A 22455-nucleotide genomic window follows, 5' to 3' on the forward strand; every position below is an offset into this window, starting at 1 on the left:
CATCATACTCACACACACTCAGCCCAACCCACTTACTAGAATACACCAGAACAGACTATTAGATGAACTAACTATTCCCACAGCATTCGCTCAATGTCAATCTTTCTGACAGTGCAAACACAATTGAATACACTTTTAATTGACGTGCTGTACTTGCTTATGCAAATCCACACACATTCCTATTCAATAACTATTGACACAAACTAGGAACGCCAAAGCCTGTATTTCAGTGAGTAAATAGCGACAGACCAAATAGTGATGCTGTGTTATTCTGGAAGACAACGCAAATAATTGTATTGTCAGAGCAACCAACACATCCCCTTGCTAACGGCAGCCATGGCAACAACCATCATCACTGCTCCGCCCGCCCAAACACTGTCCTAAACCCTTTAACCACAACTAGCAACTGTCGCCTACACTCGCTATCGTCAATTACACTACCATATTAACATCACGGCCATCCCCCTCACCATGGCAACGATTACCATCACCGCAGCCGTAGACGCTATTGTGGCTGGCTGAATCATCACAGTCAGCCACACAGCAATAATGAAGCATTAGATCCAGGCCCGTTTCCAGACCTGGAAGCCCAGTGAACATGCACACTGCCTCTGTGTAGAAACATGACGAAACTCTGTCAATCTAACACGGCCAAACCATCTGCTGCTCTCGTGTCACGCACACAATGACAGAGAGACAGAAGCAGGAGCCCAGATGCGTGGAGTCTCCAGAGTACATAGACACACTGCTGGTGTTACGCTTCCATTTGGCACACAAACAATACGATAGTAAGCCTAGCTTCAGAGAGAGAGAGAGAGAGAGAGGGGAAGAGAGAGACAGGGAGAGAGAGAGAAGACAGACAGTTTAACTGCAGGCGTGCATGGGATCAGGTATTATGTTGAGTTCCCAGTACTTACTCCTTTCATCTGCTGGGCTCCAGTGACCAGTTGCAGAGTCTTCTCCAGCTCCTTCTCAATACGGCCTGCCCAATGCATCATTCTGATGGGAACAAAGACACACAGCTGTAACTTTAACATACAAGCGTATCACAAACATTATGAGTTGGGGAGGGCTTAAGAGAGTCAGTTCCCTTCCCTTGTTAAAGTCAGTCAGTTCCCTTCCCTTGTTAAAGTCATTTTCCTTCCCTCAAGTGATGTATATAACTGCATGTGATGTGTGTATGTTTGTGTGTGGGGCCGGGGTGTATGTGTTGTCTGTCTGCCTGTATCTATCTGTCTTTCCATTCCATCCGTCACTCACTCCCCTCCTTCCTTCTATAGACACACTGTCTTTTTTTCAGTCTCCTAATGTCAGTTTTATTCATCAACATCCCGTCCAGCCGCCACTCATCCCTGGGGTTCTGGTTGGACGGAGCGTGAGCGTGTGTTCTTTTGGCTGGGCCTCGATCAGCAGCCGGGCTGTAATAAAAAAGCTTCCCTTCTGACAGAAGTGCACAATAAGCAGGAGGCGCTCTCAGTGGATGGAGCCAAGTCTGGAATTAAGAGATCAAACGCCTGGAGCTCATCAGTTTATATCTCCCACCAAGGCTGCAAATGACTTAATGGATCAAGATGTTCACAAGCTGCTGTTCGATCAGCAAGAGTTACCAACTTAAGAGTGGAGTCCCTACCCACCCAGGCATCACTCAGATAGAAATAAGAAATAATTATACTAACATACGTGGGGAAAGAATAGTAATGAATAATAATAATAATAATAATAGCAATAATAACTAAGTCATGTACAAATGTTAAGGAAAAGTAAACCCCAAAAAATTCTACAAACATGAAACTGTACCCTTTCTTCTGTCCTTGTTTTTGTGGTTGTGTTTTGACAAGACGGTAGCAGCCGGCTCTGAGCCACGCAGCCGTTCCTTCCAGACACACCAGACACTCACATCACCAGCACAACCATTTGTCTCTTAATAATACCGCAAAGAAATAAATGTCAGCGTTAAATGTCAGATTATTTTGAAAGAAAAGACAGATCTATGAACCAATACCAGTCTGCCAAGAAGTGACAGAGAGACCTGGAACCACTGAGTATAGTTAACAGTACATCATATCTGTGACCAGGACCCCTGACAGGAATCAGATAAGACGTAGGCATCTGTGAGTGTAGAGAAAGCATTTGTTCAAATGTTAGCCACATAGAACAATGTGTCTTGACTGTGTTTATGAGGGGGGTATAGAGAATAAGAGAGGAAAAGAGGCTTGCCTCTAAAATGATGGCACGAGGCAGGTTTGCTGGAGAAAGCTCGCCGACTATGAAAAGGTCACCTGGCAATGAAGTGAACGCAGGCTTAAAGTGAGACCACACTGGAGCGGAATGCAGTGATGCTAACAGCTAGTGACAATACCTCTTGTCCCCAAGCTAGACACACTCCTTACACAACTTCACTCGTGTACAGTCACCTATACACAAATGCAAGTACACACACACACACACTTGCACATTGACAGACACAACCAAGTTGTATAGATATGCATAGTGCGTTAAAACACACACACACAAACACAACATTGGGGGTGAACTATCATTTTACACGGTAAATATTGCTGGACTGACCTACTGAATCTCAGGCTAAGGCTGATTGATCTCATGTTTACGCTAAGCCAATGTCGACCTTCATTTGGGTCTTAGTTCAAAGTTGAACTTTTTTAATATCACATGCAGAAGTACAGCGAAATGATTTTCTTGCCAGCTCTGAACCCAACAATGCAGTAATCAAAATCAATGTAGTGGCCAACTAAAAATAACTTACGGTATTGTTAGTATTAAATCCAAAAAGTGTATTTTAAAATATCACTATTTGTATGAGCCTAGGATTATTCATTAGGTTACATAATATGTTCATGAATAGGTCCAAAGGTAGGTGTACAATTCGATCAAATGTCGTTCAGAGAGTTTGAGACATTCATTGGGTCTGCCATCAAAGACTATCTCAGGCCGAAATGAAACGAGTGTATTATCAACCCTATGACTCTTCGTTGAAGCTCCATCACAACATTTAATCGATGGATCTCGAAACCCAGGTCATTTCTAGTGAAGTGAAACATTGAAAAATCATCCATATTCTATCCATATTCCATATTACTTATGAAAGTAAGTGTTAGTGAAATTGCATATAATTCTATGCACAATATTGCAAGATAAAGTGTACATAATTTACCCCGAGATGATTGTGTAAAGTCCAGTCGACCTCCAATGATAAAGAGTTTTTTTCAACATTATTTGTTTTTCTTTAAATGGACAGTAGGCCTACTGTAATTGGCCAATAACCTGATGTTCAGCACACACACACACACCAGCGACAACACCCATCCATCGGGGTGTCACACTTTTCTCTGGATTGACTTAATCCAATGTCACATTGTACATTTTTCTCTTCGGTGTTGTTCACTATATTCACCTCAAGGACTCTTTTCATTAGCACTACTTTAGTTCCAGTTTACATCATTTTTTCCCCCGAGTTACCTGGCACGTCTGTGTAAGAACTGCAGCGAATTGTGATTGACCTTGACAGTCTTAATAGTCTCGAAAAAAATAACTTGGTTTCTTATCCAAACAACTAGCGGCCTTATAAAATGTAAATATGGTTCGACTCGGTCTAGAAATTAAATGTAGCCTATGCGTAGAGTTCAGAAATTAGGCTGTCGCGTCTTACAAATATTATTACACATGCCTTATTAGCCTATTCATACAAGACAATAATGATTAGTAAATGTTTCAATGTATTTGGGCGGGATAGCCTAAAACACTTAGTCGAGAAAATCTTGACACACAGTTGTCTCTGTGAGAATCGCCGTGATAAATCCTGCAACAGTCCACTATACAGCTCGCAGCTCCAAAAGGAGGGCTCGCCAGATAACAATTGCCCATATACACAGTTAGTAGCCTAATATGTCATAGGCTACTAATGTCCAACTAAGAGCGGTGTAGCCTAAAGCATGAGCTTGTGAATTATACATGTTTTTATTAGTCTATTAAAATGACGTCCTCCTGCGCGTAATTGTGTAGCCAGAGCGCAAAGCATTGTTTTCTTATTTTACATACGATGCATTGGAAGGGGAGGAAATAGATGTGGAATTATAGAGTACTGAATTAGAGGAGCAGAATCAATGCTTTCCGAGGAGGAAAGTTCCCAAATTCACCCTTATCTAATTCTAATACCCTACATGATTAGGCCTATATAAGATATTGATATCCAATTCAGTGATTAGATAGCACACATTATATATGTTAATATCAAATAATGATTTATTAAACAGATCTCAAATTAGAGAGAGAGAGGGGAGGGGTCGGAGTCGGAGCATTAGCTCAGATATACAATCCTGTTGCTTGTTTGGGGGGGTGGGGGGTTATCGCTGAGGCAACAGTAAGGCTCCAGAAACGGACAACCCTTACTGACACAAGAGATGCCGAAAAAGTTCCAAGCATGTTTTAGGCTACACATTGATTGAACCACAAAATGAAAAACAATATATAGGTTAATGCAATAAATGTCAGCATAACATTTCAAATAGCGTTGGGTATAACGGGCCCTACAATGCGTATTAATAAAATATAGGCCTATACGGCTGGGGCCAAATTTCCTTATGCTTATCGTTGTGCCTAATCTGGTTCCGACATAGCCTATTGCTGCCTACAATACAATACTGTCAGTTAAGATTTTTTTTATTTACACAATGGAATGACTAGTCTAACTGTCAAACCCATTCCAATTAACAGGACATATACCTACACTTATTTTTGTAATATTCAGGTCATACGTTTTCAAGCTATTAGGGTCGAGGAGAGAGATATAGGCCTATATATGCGTAAAACTCGAAGAGTTCGTTGTCCTTCACACCCACCTGGTGAAATGCGCGTGCTGTTCCATGGCGCAACCGGAGTGCAAGATTTGGACATCCTCGCGGGCACTTTCCCTCCGGTTATAGGCTACCTCCGTTACGGAGGGGCATGGAATTTTGCTGCTTTAAAATTACAAAATATATTTTTTTTAACGGTAGCATGGCAATAAAATCAGTACTATCAGCTTGATAGTTAGGCTACTTTGATTTAGTTTTTTTAAAGGATTAGCATTGTGACTTGGTTAGATCGAAGTAGCTCCGCCATCACCTATGCGCCTTCTGAATGCTTTTGTCAACATTGTAGCATGTTTGACTATCCGTTATGAACACAGAAGAAAATAAAAATACTAGGTGATTTGTATTGAGCATAAATGTTATCTAATCAAGCCATGATCAATAATTGAACTCCCATGCTATTATGGCGAGCACCTGTGACTTGCCAGTAGTAACCCATGCACCTATCCATGAAAACAACATCCCATTATCGACCGTATTTGGAAGGGCAGAAGCAGTAGATTAGACTATGGCTAAATTGTCATCGCTACAATAACATTCGGGCACGCGGATATATCTATAACGTAGCTCACGCATGATTCAGAGACGGAAACTGCGTTTCTGTTTCAACATCAGAGAGCCCGTTAGCATCACGCGACTATCGCACCTTTTAGTAAACCGCACGGTTTGGGCAAACTGTCCCAGTTCTGAGATCTCAGCAGTAACCCCGTTTCCATCTCCCTAAATGTAGGCTACTTACGTGTAGTGCTGGGGGAAGCGGAGGCTCCCCGTTGCCGGCGAAGAGACGCTAATGATGAGGACAGTTTGGATTGAGAACATACAGAAAATACCGTAGGACTGAGCGCAGATCGCCATTTTCCATAAAATATTCAAGAAACTGGGATAAATAGAATGGGGCAGTGAGAATAATCTCTTACAGCCGAACTAAGAATAAACGCTGAGCTCCGGAAAGTGTGTCGGTTGATAGCGAGAACTCGCGCTGTGAAATCTCAATCGGAAACGTACAGAGGATTGGCAGGTCAAGACAGCGGATTCGAAGTATCACAGATGCATTGACGCTGCTGCCACCGCTGCTGCTGCTGTGGCTATTTGCGCACTCCTCCCTCTCCCTGCCTTGCACATTTGCTCCGCTCACTCTCTCTCCAATGTAACAAACCGACGGCGTGAACACAAGACGACACATTCGCGCCAATATTCCAACACGACAGACGGGGGCGCGCGTCAGGCTATCTGTCCTGTTCACCATGCAGGATTATGAGCACAAAGGAACCAAGGCTTTATGTTGGTAATAACAGTCATGGCGCTAGACGGGTAATACATTAACTTTAAAAATGTTCTTCTCTTTGTTGGAGTCAAAGTCTTTAGTAATAGTTGTGGTGAAGGACAGGAGTCATTGGAGACTGTACAAGCACCCTCAACAACCCCAAGTATTTATTCTCTGCTTCTCAAACTCTAAAGCACTGTTACTGCAGTGTTCCCTTGTGTCCTAACATATTTAACACAACATTATACTGCTGCATGATTACTGACCCAGTAAAAATACAAGGCCATAGAAACAGACATATCCAGGTGCTCCACATCCTATTACCAGGCCAGCTCTGTCTGTCTGTCTGTCTGTCTGTCTGTCTGTCTGTCAACCTGTCCGTCTGTCAACCTGTCGATCTGTCTGTCAACCTGTTGATCTGTCTGCCTGGCTGTCTGTTCTAGCTACAGTTGAAGTCAGAAATTTACATACACGTAGGTTGGAGTTTATTTGTATATTTTTTATTTAACTTTTATTTAACCAGGTAGGCCAGTTGAGAACACGTTCTCATTTACAACTGCGACCTGGCCAAGATAAAGCAAAGCAGTGCGACACAAACAACAACACAGAGTTACACATGGAATAAACAAACATACAGTCAATAACACAATAAAAAAGTCTAAATACAGTCTGTGCAAATGAGGTAGGATAAGGGAGGTAAGGCAATAAATAGACCATAGTGGCGAAATAATTATAATTTAGCAATTAAACACTGGAGTGATAGATGTGCAGAAGATGAATGTGAAAATTGGGATACTGGGGTGCAAAGGAGAAAAAATAAATAACAGTATGGGGAAGAGGTAGTTGGATGGGCTATTTACAGATGGGCTATGTACAGGTTCAGTGATCTGTGAGCTGCTCTGACAACTGGTGCTTAAAGTTAGAGAGGGAGATATGAGTTTCCAGCTTCAGTGATTTTTGCAATTCGTTCCAGTCATTGGCAGCAGAGAACTGGAAGGAAAGGCAGCCAAAGGAGGAATTGGCTTTGGGGGTGACCAGTGAAATATACCTGTTGGAGCGCGTGCTACATCTGGGTGCTGCTATGGTGACCAGTGAGCTGAGATAAGGCGGGGCGTTACCTAGCAAAGACATATAGATGACCTGTAGCCAGTGGGTTTGGCGCCGAATATGAAGTGAGGGCCAGCCAACGAGAACATACAGGTCGCAGTGGTGGGTAGTATATGGGGCTTTGGTGACAAAACGGATGGCACTGTGTTAGACTGCATCAAATTTGCTGAGTGTAGTGTTGGAGGCTATTTTGTAAATGACATCGTAGAAGTCAAGGATTGGTAGGATAGTCAGATTTACGAGGGTATGTTTTGCAGCATGAGTGAAGGATGTTTGTTGCGAAATAGGAAGCTGATTCTAGATTTGATTTTGGATTGGAGATGCTTAATGTGAGTCTGGAAGGAGAGTTTACAATCCAACCAGACACCTAGGCATTTGTAGTTGTCCACATATTCTAAGTCAGAACCGTCCTGAGTAGTGATGCTGGATGGGCGGGCAGGTGCGGGCAGCGATCGGTTGAAGAGCATGCATTTAGTTTTACTTGCATTTAAGAGCAGTTGGAGGCCACGGAAGGAGAGTTGTTTGACATTGAAGCACATCTGGAGGTTAGTTAACACAGTGTCCAAAGAAGGGCCAGAAGTATACAGAATGGTGTCATCTGCATAGAGATGGATCAGAGAATCACCAGCAGCAAGAGCAGCATCATTGATGTATACAGAGAAAAGAGTCGGCCCGAGAACTGAACCCTGTGGCTCCCCCATAGAGACTACCAGAGGTCGGGACAACAGGCCCTCTGATTTGAGACACTGAACTCTGTCTGAGAAGTAGTTGGTGAACCAGGTGAGGCAGTCATTTTAGAAATGAAGACCGTTGAGTCTTCCGATAAGAATATGGTGTTTGACAGAGTCGAAAGCCTTTGCCAGGTTGATGAATACAGCTGCACAGTATTGTCTCTTATCGGTTATGATATCATTTAGGACCTTGAGCGTGGCTGAGGTGCATCCATGGCCAGCTCGAAAACCAGATTGCATAGCGTAGAAGGTACGGTGGGATTCGAAATGGTCGGGGCTGTTCACCGGGGTAGGGCTGTTTACCGGGGTAGGGGTAGCCAGGTGGAAAGCATGGCCAGCCATAGAAAAATGTTTATTGAAATTCTCAATTATCGTGGATTTATCAGTGGTGACAGTGTTTCCTACCCTCAGTGCATTTGGCAGCTGGGCAGCTGGGAGGAGGTGCTCTTATTCTCCATGGACTTTACAGTGGCCCAGAACCTTTTGGAGTTTGCGCTACAGGATGCATGTTTCTGTTGAAAAAGCTAGCCTTTGCTTTCCTAACTGCCTGTGTATATTGGTTCCGAACTTCCCTGAAAAGTTGCATATCGCAGGGGCTATTCGATGCTAATGAAGTACGCCGTAGGATGTTTTTGTGCAGTTAAAACTTGTTTTTCAACCACTCAACAAATGACTTGTTAACACACTGTAGTTTTGGCAAGTCGGTTAGGACATCTACTTTGTGCATGACACAAGTCATTTTTTCCAACGATTATTTCACTTATAATTCACTGTATCACAATTCCAGTGGGTCAGAAGTTTACATACAATCAATTGACTGTGCCTTTAAACAGCTTGGAAAATTCCAGAAAATGATGCCATGGCTTTCGAAGCTTCTGTTAGGCTAATTGGCATCATTTGAGTCAATTGGAGGTGTACCTGTGGATGTATTTCAAGGCCTACCTTCAAACTCAGTGCCTCTTTGCTTGACATCATGGGAAAATCAAAAGAAATCAGCCAAGACCTCAGAAAAAAAATTGTAGGCCTCCAGAAGTCTGGTTCAAGTATAAACACCATGTCACCACACAGTCGTCATACTGCTCAGGAAAAAGACGCATTCTGTCTCCTAGAGATGAACGTACTTTGGTGCGAAAAGTGCAAATCAATCCCAGAACAACAGCAAAGGACCCTGTGAAGATGCTGGAGGAAACAGGTACAAAAGTATTTGTATCCACATTAAAATGAGCCCTATATCGACACAACCTGAAAGGCCGCTCAGAAAGGAAGAAGCCACTGCTCCAAAACCACTATAAAAAAAGCCAGACTACAGTTTGCAACTGCACATGGGGACAAAGGTCATACATTTTGGAGAAATGTCCTCTGGTCTGATGAAACAAAAACAGAACTGTTTGACCATAATGACCATCAATATGTTTGGAGGTAAAAGTGGGAGGCTTGCAAGCCGAAGAACACCATCCCAGCCGTGAAGCACGGGGGTGGCAGCATCATGTTGTGGGGGTGCTTTGCTGCAGGAGGGACAGGTGCACTTCACAAAATAGATGGCATCACGAGGAAGGAAAAGTATGTGGAAATATTAAAGCAACATCTCAAGACATCAGTCAGGAAGTTAAATCTTGGTCGCAAATGGGTCTTCCAAATGGACAATGACCCCAAGCATACTTCCAAAGTTGCGGCAAAATGGCTTAAGGACAACAAAGTCAAGGTATTGGAGTGGCCATCACAAAGCCCTGACCCCAATCCTATAGATAATTAATGGGCAGAACTGAAAAAGCGTGTGCGAGCAAGGAGGTCTACAAGCCTGACTCAGTTACACCAGCTCTGTCAGGTGGAATGGGACAAAATTCACCCAACTTATTGTGGGAAGCTTGTGGAAGGCTACCCGAAACATTTGGCACAAGTTAAACAATTTAAAGGCAATGCTTCCAAATACTAATTGAGTGGATGTAAACTTCTTGTCACGCCCTGACTGTAGATTGCTTTGTATGTTTCTATTTTTAGTTTGGTCAGGGTGTGATATGGGTGGGTATTGCATGTTTTGTTCTATGTTTGTATTTCTATGTGTTTGGCCTGGTATGGTTCCCAATCAGAGGCAGCTGTCAATCGTTGTCTCTGATTGAGAACCATACTTAGGCAGCCTGGTTTCGCCCTTGAGTTGTGGGTAGTTGTTTTCTGTGTCTGCGTTTTCCATACAGAACTGTTTCAGTTTTCATTTATTTCTCTTGATTTTTTTGTATTCTGTGTTCAGTTTAATAAATATATTATGGACACTTACCACGCTGCGCATTGGTCCGATATTTCATACTCCTCGTCAGAGGAAGAAGAAAATCGTTACAGAACTACCCACCACAACCGGACCAAGCAGCGTGGTAACCAGGAGCAGAGGGTTCTGGACAGAGGAGATTTTGGACAGTAAGGGACCCTGGGCACAGGCTGGGGAATATCGCCGGAATATCGCCGGCGATATGAGGGGTTAGCACGGCAGCGCAACAGGGACGAGAGGCAGCCCCAAAAATGTATTGGGGGGGGGCACACGGGGAGGGTGGCTAAGTCAGGTAGGAGACCTGAGCCAACTCCCCGTGCTTACCATGGAGAGAGGTTGACCGGGCAGGCACCGTGTTATGCAGTGAGGTGCACGGTGTCCCCGGTTCGCCAGCTCAGCCCAGTGCGGTCTTGCCGAGCTACGGGGAGTATCCAGCCGGGTTGTGCAGGTTGTGCAGGCTCTGTGCTCGAGACCTCCAGTGCGCCTCCACGTTCTGGTCCATCCGGTGCCTCCTCCACGCACCAGGCCTCCCGTGGCAACCCCACACAGTCCCGATGCCAGAGTCTCCCGGATATTCGGGGCCGGCTGCAAGGGTCCCCAGTCCGAGGTCGGCGGCGAGGGTCCGTCTGGCCGCTCCAAAAGTGCCACTTCAGTGGGCCAAGACTATGGTGGAGTCCCGCGCCAAAGCCGCCACCGCGGACAGATGCCCACCCAGACCCTGTCTGTCTGTCTGTCTGTCTGTCTGTCTGTCTGTGTCTCTGTTCTGTCTGTCTCTGTTGTGTCTCTGTTGTGTCTGTCTGTTTGTGTCTCTGTTCTGTCTGTCTGTCTGTCTGTCTGTCTGTCTGTCTGTCTGTCTGTCTGTCTGTCTGTGTTCCATCTGTCTGTCTGTGGCTCTGTTCTGTCTGTCTGTGTCTCTGTTCTGTCTCTGTTCTGTCTGTCTCTGTTGTGTCTCTGTTGTGTCTGTCTGTCTGTCTGTCTGTCTGTCTGTGTTCTGTTCTGTTCTGTCCTGTTCTGTCTGTCTGTCTGTGTTCTGTCTGTCTGTCTGTCTGTGTCTCTGTTCTGTCTGTCTGTGTCTCTGTTCTGTCTGTCTCTGTTGTGTCTCTGTTGTGTCTGTCTATCTGTCTCTGTTCTGTCTGTCTGTCTGTCTGTCTGTCTGTCTGTCTCTGTTCTGTTCTGTCTGTCTGTCTGCCTGTCTGTCTGTCTGTCTGTCTGTCTGTCTGTCTGTCTGTCTGTCTGTTGTGTCTGTCTGTTGTGTCTATCTGTCTCTGTCTGTCTGTCTGTTCGTCTGTCTGTCTGTCTGTCTGTCTGTCTGTCTGTGTTCTGTCTGTCTGTATGTCTGTCTGTGTCTCTGTTCTGTCTGTCTGTGGCTCTGTTCTGTCTGTCTCTGTTGTGTCTCTGTTGTGTCTGTCTGTTCTGTCTATCTCTCTCTGTTCTGTCTGTCTGTCTCTGTTCTGTTCTGTTCTGTTCTGTTCTGTCTGTCTGTCTGTCTGTCTGTCTGTGTTGTGTTTCTGTTGTGTCTGTCTGTCTGTGTCTCTGTTCTGTCTGTCTGTCTGTCTGTCTGTCTGTCTGTCTGTCTGTCTGTCTGTCTGTGTTCTGTTCTGTCCTGTTCTGTCTGTCTGTCTGTCTGTGTTCTGTCTGTCTATCTGTGTCTCTGTTCTGTCTGTCTGTGTCTCTGTTCTGTCTGTCTCTGTTGTGTCTCTGTTGTGTCTCTGTTGTGTCTCTGTTGTGTCTGTCTGTTCTGTCTATCTGTCTCTGTTCTGTTCTGTCTGTCTGTCTGTCTGTCTGTCTGTCTGTCTGTCTGTCTGTCCGTCCATCTCCCAATCAAAGGAAAGGTTGAAGACATCCTGTCCCTGTGGCAGTCCCCAGGTGATCTGTATCTCTCTGCTCATCTCTGGATGTGGTGTGACCGGGTGTTTCCTCCTTCCTCTGTTGATCTTTGTTCAGTTGATAATTGGGGGACATGCAAGTGCACTCTCCTTACAGAAGCAAACAGCCAGCGCTCCACAGGGTTCCTGTGCTGTGCAGCAGCTCTGTCAGTCAATGACCGGTAGCCATGAGGACACAACTCAGTCAGAATGTAGGAGTGAGGACCTGTTGCTGTCATCTGCCATGCAACAATGTATCAGCTAAATATGAGTTTGTTTAGCAAGCCTTTAATGGACTATATTTGATGTTAGATTGACCAGGTAGCTCGCTCACTCCCCCTTGTCTAGAGCTTTTGACTCCCACTAGTCTGATCCAGTCAGACAGTAACAGGGAGACATGCTGGGGACTGATTCATTATTCCCAATGGGACACCAGTCTTAATTGATACTCTGATGATGTATTCAAATCAGCACATTTCCCATCGTAATATTAATTATACCAATATAAACAGCCATTGAATAAGCGATGAATGAGTCACACACCTATACATAGAATATTTCTGCTGACTCACAACAGTCCTGATTTCTCCTTCCTTTCAAACGTACCCAACGTGATCCTAAAGCACCTGGCCCACGGGGCCTAAGGAGAGCAAGATAAACGCAACTGCCATTCATAACCACTAATTGCGAGTCGTTGCAACGTATCCATCACACAGAGAGCTGAAATGTGGAGAGGGTTTAAAATATACAGCTTCACCATGACTACATCCTTACAGGGGAGCCTATGGACTGGAGGGAGAATGATGTCACAGGTAGATAGATACCCAGTGGTGGGAAAAATACTCAATTGTCATACTTGAGTAAAAGTTCAGATACTTTAATAGAAAATGACTCAAGTAAATGTGAAAGTCACCCATTAAAGCACTACTTGAGTAAAAGTCTAAAAGTATCTGGTTTTAAATGTACTTAAGTACAGTGGTAAAAGTAAATGCTATACCACAAATGTCTTATATTAAGCAAACCAGACTACACCATTTTCTTGTTGTTTTTTTTTTACAGACAGCCAAGGGCACACTCCAACACTCAGACATAATTTACAAAGAAAGTATTTGCGTTAAGTGAGTCCGCCAGATCAGAGGCAGTAGGGATGACAACACAATATATTGATAGTTGAGTGAATTGGACGATATTGCTGCCCTGCCTGAGCATTCAAAATGTGACGAGTCCTTTGGGGTGTCAAGGGAAAATGTATGGGAGTAAAAAGTAGATGTTTTCATAAGGAATGTAGTGGAGTAAAAGTTGTCAAAAATATGAATAGAAAAGTAAAGTACAGATAACCTAGAAAATGACTTAAATAGTACTTCAAAGTATTTTCTTCCAAACCAGTGGAGATATCATATAGGCTAATGTACAGAGCATTTCAAATATATACACTACCGTTCAAAAGTTTGGGGTCACTTAGAAATGTCTTTGTTTTTGAAAGAAAAGCACATATTTTGACCATTACAATAACATCAAAATGATCAGAAATACAGTGTAGACATTGTTAATGTTGTAAATGACTATTGTAGCTGGAAACAGCTGATCTTTAATGGAGTATCTACAGAGGCGTACAGAGGCCCATTATCAGCAACCATCACTCCTGTGTTCCAATGGCACGTTGTGTTAGCTAATCCAAGTTTATCATTTTAAAAGACTAATTGATCATTAGAAAACCATTTTGCAATTATGTTAGCACAGCTGAAAACTGTTGTCCTGATTAAAGAAGCAATACAACTGACCTTCTTTAGACTAGTTGAGTATCCAAGTTTATAGCATCAGCATTTGTGGGTTTGATTACAGGCTCAAAATGGCCAGAAACAAAGAACGTTCTTCTGAAACTCGTCAGTCTATTCTTCTGAGAAATGAAAGCTATTCCATGCGAGAAATTGTCAAGAAACTGAAGACCTCGTACAATGCTGTGTACTACTCCCTTCACAGAACAGCACAAACTGTCTCTATCCAGAATAGAATGAGGAGTGGGAGGACCCGGTGCACAACTGAGCAAGAGGACAAGTACATTACAGTGTCTACTTTGAGAAACAGACTGGCAGCTTCATTAAATAGCACCCACAAAATACTAGTCTCAACGTCAACAGTGAATAGGCGACTACGGGATGCTGGCCTTCTAGGCAGAGTTGCAAAGAAAAAGCCATATCTCAGACTGGCCAATAAAAAGAAAAGATTAAGATGGGCAAAAGAACACAGACACTGGACAAAGGAAGATTGGAAAAAGGTGCTATGGACAGACAAATATAAGTTTGAGGTGTACGGATCACAAAGAAGAACATTTGTGAGATATAGAAAAAATGAAAAGATGCTGTAGTGCTCGACACCATCTGTGAAGCATGGTGGAGGCAATGTGATGGCCTGGGGGTGCTTTGGTGGTGGTAAAGTGGGATATTTGTACAGGTTAAAAGGGATCTTGAAGAAGGAAGGCTATCACTCCATTTTGGACGGCGCTGAATTGGAGCCAATTTCCTCCTACAACAGGACAATGACCCAAAGCACAGCTCCAAACTATGCAATAACTATATAGGGAAGAAGCAGTCAGCTGGGTTTCTGTCTATAATGGAGTGACCAGCACAGTCACTGGATCTCTAACCTATTGAGCTGTTGTGGGAGCAGCTTGTTCGTATAAGAAGTGCCCATCAAGCCAATCCAACTTGTGGGAGGTGCTTCAGGAAGCATGGGGTAAAATCTCTTCAGATTACCTCAACAAATGGACAACTAGAATGCCAATGGTCTGCAAAGGCTGTAATTTCTGCAAATGTAGGATTCTTTGACGAAAGCAAAGTTTGAAGGACACAATGATTATTTCAATTAAAAATAATTATTTATAACCTTGTCAACGTCTTGACTGTATTTCCAATTCATTTTTGCAACTCAACTATACCATGGCCTGACCATTAGTGGTATAAGAACCCACTTTCTCCTGAGCTATTGGTTCAGTGTGGAGCAAACTGAAGGGCCAACAGTACAATGATCTCGTGTTGACCAGAGGGGAGTTCTTTGCCTTTTCTGGCTCTTTTATCCCTTTGTCAAGTCACATTGGTGTACCAGATTCTAGGGTTAGTCACCCCAGGGCCTGGATCTCATTGTACAGACCGCTGACATGCTTACAGCAAATCCACTCTTTATTAGTGATGATCGATCCAGGCTAAAGGATAAGCAGGGTGAAAACACACAGATCAATGGCCTCAAGTCCCATTAATCCTCTAGAACCCTCAAACTCAGCTCTGGACCACAAAGCCAGTTCCACTGCGTTCTTTCATTTCTCCCCTATAATCAGGGACCGATTTAGACTTGGGACAGCAGGTGGGTGCAATTCATTATCAGGTGGAACATAAAACCAGCAGGCTCCGAACCTCGTAGGCTAAGAGTTGAATACCCCTGCTCTAGAGGCTAGGAGGCAGACATGGGCCGGGCCTCTGTACCTCAACCTGCTCCTTCTCATAGGACAGTTAGGCCCTCTTAAAGACATTCTCCGGGAACTTTGGCGACTACTAAGTATTTTCTTAAACCCCCCGCTTTGTGTTGGATGTGTTATGTAGTGCATACATGCATAATGAGCAGAATTACTGTCTTACCTTAATTAGTCTCAAAATCCCTTTTTGAATGCAACAGATTTTTTTCTGGAAGCTGAGCAGCGCCACTTCCACATGGGCCAGCCCCCTAGCATTTGAGTTCAACCAATGAGTTTCAGCCCTTCGACCATGTGAGTGACAGCTAGCAAGATGCACCTGATGCACCTACAGAACAGCGAGAGAGCAATGATGAGTGTACATATCTGCACATATGTGCTCCATTCTATAGCTAGAGGACTCCTGACAGCTCCAGGAGTGAGAAGTATTATTTATGTTTTCATCTGTTAGACTGTTTTGTTTTTTTTTGCTAGCTAGGGCCATCTACTTTAAGCGCCGTCTGTCTTCCCAGTAGCCTACTTGGTGTGTGAACTTGCAGATCATTTTGACACATCAGCCAGGTTTAAGGGGCACGGCAATTTGTGACTGTTGTTTTCGTAATCAGTGCTGTATTGGAGAGGGAGTGGTTTCTCCTCTTCTAGGCAATCGGTAATTAGTACCGGGAGGTGTATTCTTCACCTTGGCAAGGCAATTAGCAATTAGTGTTAGTACTTCAGTCTCCCCTGTTTTCTCAGCGGCAGCTGTAAGCGGCAGTCGTGTCTCGTGTCAGCAGCGGTCTCGTCGCCGAAACAAAGACGGTTCTGACGAGTTATTAGAGGAAAAAAAGAGAGGAAGTGCCACTCTCTCACTTGAATATCGTATCTAGTTCATTTCAGCTGATCCTTTTTGTTTTTTTGTAGCTTTGGCAACTAAACTCAGCAAAAAAAGAAATGTCCTCTCACTGTCAACTACTTTAATTTTCAGCAAACCTAACATGTGTACATATTTATATGAACATAACAAGATTCAACAACTGAGACATAAACTGAACAAGTTCCACAGACATGTGACTAACAGAAATTGAATAATGTGTCCCTAAACAAAAGTAGCAGTCAGTCTCTGGTGTGGCCACCAGCGGCGTTAAGTACTGCAGTGCATATCCTCCTCATGAACTGCACCAGATTTGCCAGTTCTTGCTGTGGGATGTTGCCCCAGTCTCCACCAAGGCACCTGCAAGTTCCCAGACATTTCTGGGGGGAATGGCCCAAGCCCTCACCCTCCAATCCAACAGGTCCCAGACGTGCACAATGGGATTGAGATCTGGACTCATCGCTGGCCATGGCAGAACACCGACATTCCTGTCTTGCAGAAAATCACACACAGAATGAGCAGTATGGCTGGTGGCATTGTCATGCTGGAGGGTCATGTCAGGATGAGCCCACAGGAAGGGTACCACATGACGGAGGAGGATGTCTTCCCTGTAACGCACAGCATTGAGATTGCCTGCAATGACAACAAGCTCAGTCCAATGATGCTGTGACACACCGCCGTAGTCCATGACGGACCCAACACCACCAAATCGATCCCGCTCCAGAGTACAGGCCTCGGTGTAACGCTCATTCCTTCGACGATAAACGCGAATCCGACCATCACCCCTGGTGAGACAAAACCGCGACTCGTCAGTGAAGAGCACCTTTTGCCAGTCCTGTCTGGTCCAGCGACGGTGGGTTTGTGCCCATAGGCGACGTTGTTGCCGGTGATTTCTGGTGAGGACCTGCCTACAAGCCCTCAAGCCAGCCTCTCTCAGTCTATTGGAACATTCTGAGCACGGATGGCGGGATTATTTGTTCCTGGTGTAACTCGGGTAGTTGTTGTTGCCATCCTGTACCTGTCCCGCAGCTGTGATGTTTGGATGTACCGATCCTGTTCAGGTGTTGTTACATGTGGTCTGCCACTGCGAGGACGATCAGCTGTCCATCCTGTCTCCCTGTAGCGCTATCTAAGTTATCTCACAGTACGGACATTGCAATTTATTGCCCTGGCCACATCTGCAATCCTCGTGCTTCCTTGCAGCATGCCTGCACCACGTACTCTCACGACTGGTGTCCCCCAGGGCTCGGTTCTAGGCCCTCTCCTCTTCTCTCCATACACCAAGTCACCCGGCTTCGTCATAATCTCACATGGTCTCTCCTATCATTGCTATGCGGATGAAGTTGAATTACTTTTCACCTTCCCTGCTTCTGACACCCAGGTGGCGACACGCATCTCTGCATGCCTGGCAAATATCTCAGTTTTGATGTCAGCACACCACCTCAAGCTCAACCTCGACAAGATGGTGCTGCTCTTCCTCCCAGGGAAGGCCTTCCCACTCAAAGACCTTTCCATCACGGTTGACAACTCCACACTGTCCCCCTCCCAGAGTGCAAATAACCTTGGCATGAGCCTGGACAACACCGTGTCGTTCTCTGCAAACATCAAAGCAGTGGTTCATGCTCTACAACATCCGTAGAGTACGGCCCTACCTCACACAGGAAGTGTTCCAGGCATTTGTAACCCTTCTCAAATTCTTCCATATCACCCCGCTCCTCATCACACTCCACTGGCTTCCAGTCGAAGCACACATCCACTACGGAACTGCCACTCCCTACCTTCAGGCTATGCTCAAACCCTATAAACCCAACCCAAGCACTCCATTCTGCCACCTCTGGTCTCTTAGCCCTCCCATTCCACCCTGCCCAGTCCAAGCTCTTCTTTATCCTGGCATCCCAACCAGCTTCCCCCTGAGGCAAGGACAGCCCATCTTGATGAGTCCCTGCCCATCTTCTGAAAACATCTGAAACTCTACCAAGACTATTTTGGACAATCTCACAGCACCCCCCTAACTCTCCCTTCATGAACTATAACCATCACACTTGACTTGTTTTCCTCCCTTACTAGTTCTGGCTTTGCTGATAGCTACTTTATGGGGAAGAACATAGTTATTTAACCAGGCAAGTCAGTTAAGAACAAATTATTATTTACAGTCACGGCCAATTGTGCACCACCCAATCACGGCCAGATGTAATATAGCCTGGATTTGAACCAGGTACTATAGTGACACCTCTTACACTGAGATGCAGTGCCTTAGACCACTGCGCCACTCGGGAGCCTGAGTGATATGTGGTTGTCCCACCTAGCAAGCTTAAGATGAATGCACTAACTGTAGGTCGCTCTGGTTAAGTGTGTCCGGTAAATGTCTAAAACGTAAAAATATGCCACGTAGTACGCAGTTTTCAGGGACCACTTTTGGCTACGTTCAGAACTACGGGTTAAAAAGTATATAAAAGTACCAGAGAATCCCTTTAAAAAAGGATTCACCTGCCAATAAGCTATTGATCTGGGGAGTGGAGCAAAAGGGAAGGAAACCGGGCCTTGCTATTCTGTGTCTCCTCCATACTTTCAGTCCTTCCAGCTCTTTAAGGGGAATGCTCCCCAAACACAGAGGCCAAGTAGGAAGGAATTAATCACACCTTGTTTCCCCTGTCTCCAGGCCCTAGGGAAGTCACCAACACACACGCATCCCGGCTCTACCCACCCACCCAGCCAGCAAGCCACACACACACACACACACAGCCAGCCTTATCTCTCTTCCTCCATAAAACAGATCTCGTCAGAATGCAGTAGTAGTATGTAGGAAGTAATATGGAGATGCAGAGTAACTCCAACAGTAGGAAAAAGGTCATCATAGGCCTTCGTCTGGCAGCACATGCAACTGCGTAGGAGACCTAGTCAACCCCTGTTCTCCGTTTGTTTACAAACTGTGCAGTACAACAGACCCTCTGCATTTATACCTCTTTACGTCAAAACACACATACTTTAGATCCCACTCCTACACTTGCTTATTGTCCATCTTCACTGTAATTTACACACAGAGGCCAGTCTTGTGTTTACCTCTTCTTTACTGTAAACGACAAACAGAGCCCAGTAGTGTTGGGTTTGCAGAGCATGCTGGGATTGTCCGGCTCAAATGTCAGAGCATTTAATTTCAGCCTGATGATGAGTCACTTCCCCCACTCCTAGACTGAGCACAATGGAACCGCGCTCGTAGAGCTATTCATGACCCGGCTTCGGCATGCACACGCCACACACAAACAATCACACACGACGCCCAACACACACAAGGATAAAACACAAGGCAAAGATTGAAGCATAACGTGAACACACACGCAAGACGCACACAAACATGCGGTGCGAGTCGCAGCGTTGCCATGCTCTACTAGGGGCCTAATGAACCCTGGGTAATGGTCTCGTTGGTCTTCAGGAAATCCTCCCTTATGCATGCCTCAAAGTTGGGAAGAGGGATAGAGAGGGGGAGCGAGGGGAGGACAGCAGCAGTAAAATAATACAGTAATAGAGAGGGAGATGAGGGGGGAGTGACAGAGAGGAAAACCTTGAGGTTCCATCTTTTGTTTATTGGTTTGAAGACAGGGACATCTAAAACGTCTCTAGACCTAATGGGTAACAGTCTATTACTGGGTTTTTTTTTCATCTCAGTTTTCTCCTCAAAACTTTTTATCATTCATAACTCCCTCAAGTCCCCTTCATAATCTTCCCTCCTGCTGCTGCCCCTCACCCCCCTCATCCTCTCTCTCGCTCTCTCTCAATTCAATTCAAAGGGCTTTATTGGCATGGGAAACATACACCGTGTACAAAACATTAAGAACAATTTCCTGGCCACCTGAGTGGTGCAGTGGTCTAAGGCACTGCATTGCAGTGCTAGCTGTGCCACTAGAGATCCTGTTTTGAGTCCAGGCTCTGTCGCAGCTGGCCACAACTGGGAGAGCCATGGGGCGGGGCACAATTGGCGAGCATTGTCCTGGTTAGGGGAGGGTTTGGCCGGCAGGGATGTTCTTGTCCTATCATGCACTAGTGACTCCTGTGGTGAGCCGGGCGCAATGCACGCTGACACGGTCACAAGGTGTAAGGTGTTTCCTCTGACACATTGGTGTGGCTGGCTACCGGGTTAAGCGGGCAGTGTGGCTTGGCTGGGTTGGTGTTTCGGAGGACGCACGGCTCTCGACCTTGCCTTCGCCTCTCCCGAGTCCGTACGGGAGTTGCAGCGATGAGACAAGACTACCAGTTGGACACCATGAAATTGGGGAGAAAAAAGGCAAAACAATTCTATATATAAAAAAAAACAAGAACACCTTCCTAATATTAAGGTCCCCCTCAGCATCCCTCAGAACGCCGTGTTGACTGCAACGCTTCCCACAGTTGTGACAAGATGGCTGAATGCCCTTTGGGTGGTGGACCATTCTTGTTACACACGGGAAACTGTTGAAAGTGAAAAACCCAGCAGCATTGCACTTCTTGACACAAACCGTTGCGCCTGGCACCTACTACCATAGCCCGTTCAAAGGCTCTTAGAGCTGTTGTCGTGCCCCTTCACCCTCTGAATAGCACACATACACAATCAAACCATGTCTCAAAATATTTCAAGAATTCAAAATCCTTCTTTAACCTGTCTCCTCCTCTATATCTACATTGATTGGAGTCGATTTAACAAGTTACCTCAATAAAGGATCATATCTTTCACCTGGATTCTCCTGATCTGATATAGCATCAAAAGAGCATAATGTTTTGCACACTCAGTGTATGTTTACATTGCCAAAGCATGTGAAGTAGACAATAAATGAAAGGGGGAAGAAACAAGGGAATCACACTCACAAAAGATTTAAAAGAATATAAACATTTCAAATGTCATATTATGTCTATATACAGTGTTGTAATAATGTGCAAATAGTTGGAAGTACGAAAGGGAAAATAAATAAACAAAAATATGGGTTCTATTTACAATGGTGTTTGTTCTCCACTGGTTGCCCTTTTCTTGTGTTTTCACAAATCTTGCTGCTGTGATGGCACACTGTGATATTTCACCTAATAGATATGGGAGTTTATCAAGATTGGATTTGTTCTCAAATTCTTTGTGGGTCTGTGTATTCTGAGGGAAATACGTGTCTCTAATATGGTCCCAAAGCCTCAAAGCCAGTGTGTAAAATTGTTTAGCTGGAATGGAGTGTGTACATTTGACTGTGATATGTGATTGTCTCTCACCTAGCTGCCTTACGATGAATACACTTACTGTAAATTGCTCTGGATAAGTGCATCTGCTAAATGACAAAAAGGTCAAATGTAAATGTTTTACATACAGATCTCATATTACTATATTGGATATTTTTTTTTATATATAAATGTGCCATTTGTATAGTTATTTAGTTATTTTTTTACATTTGACTGTATAATACCTAGCAGTACTACTTATTTCTCTAAGAGTGAGGCGGACATACAGTACAAGTCAAAAGTTTGAACACCTACTCATTCAAGGGTTTTTCTTTATTTTTACTATTTTCTACATTGTAGAATAATAGTCAAGACATCAAAACTATGAAATAACACATATGGAATCATGTAGTAACCAAAAAAGTGTTAAACAAATCAAATTATATGTTTTATTTGAGATTCTTCGAAGTAGCCACCCTTTGCCTTGATGGCAGCTTTGCACACTCTTGGCATTATCTCAACCAGCTTCATGAGGAATGCTTTTCCAACAGTCTTGAAGGAGTTCCCACATATGCTGAGCACTTGTTGGCTGTTTTTTGCTTCACTCTGCGGTCCAACTCATCCCAAATCATGTCAATTGGGTTGAGGTCGGTTATTTGTGGAGGCCAGGTCATCTGATGCAACACTCCATCACTCTCCTTCTTGGTGAAATAGCCCTTACACAGCCTGGAGGTGTGTTTTGGGTCATTGTCCTGGGAGGTGGAGGATGCAGATATCATCCGTTCACCTACTCTTCGTCTCACAAAAACACGGCGAATCTCAAATTTGGACATCAGACCAAAGGAAAGTTTCTTTGCAGCAATTCAACCATGAAGGCC

At 44.5% G+C, this 22455-nt stretch overlaps 1 protein-coding gene across 3 annotated transcripts in view; it reads right to left on the reverse strand.

The window, feature by feature from the left end:
• LOC139413315 (voltage-dependent calcium channel subunit alpha-2/delta-2-like) overlaps positions 1–5946 on the reverse strand; it is a 271347-nt gene extending 265401 nt beyond the window's left edge. For 2 of the 3 annotated variants that reach the window (XM_071160532.1, XM_071160534.1), the window contains exons 1-2: positions 5608–5928; positions 918–999 (exon numbers count right to left, since the gene is read on the reverse strand). In XM_071160532.1, the coding sequence (XP_071016633.1) occupies positions 918–999; positions 5608–5723 (198 nt within the window). In that variant the 5' untranslated portion in view covers positions 5724–5928. Of the gene's footprint in view, positions 1–917; positions 1000–5607 lie in introns of all 3 variants that reach the window. The other variant, XM_071160533.1, reaches the window with a different exon arrangement.
• Positions 5947–22455: the final 16509 nt, after the last annotated feature.

Source organism: Oncorhynchus clarkii, chromosome 7 (assembly GCF_045791955.1).
Source record: "Oncorhynchus clarkii lewisi isolate Uvic-CL-2024 chromosome 7, UVic_Ocla_1.0, whole genome shotgun sequence".
NCBI lineage: Eukaryota > Metazoa > Chordata > Actinopteri > Salmoniformes > Salmonidae > Oncorhynchus > Oncorhynchus clarkii.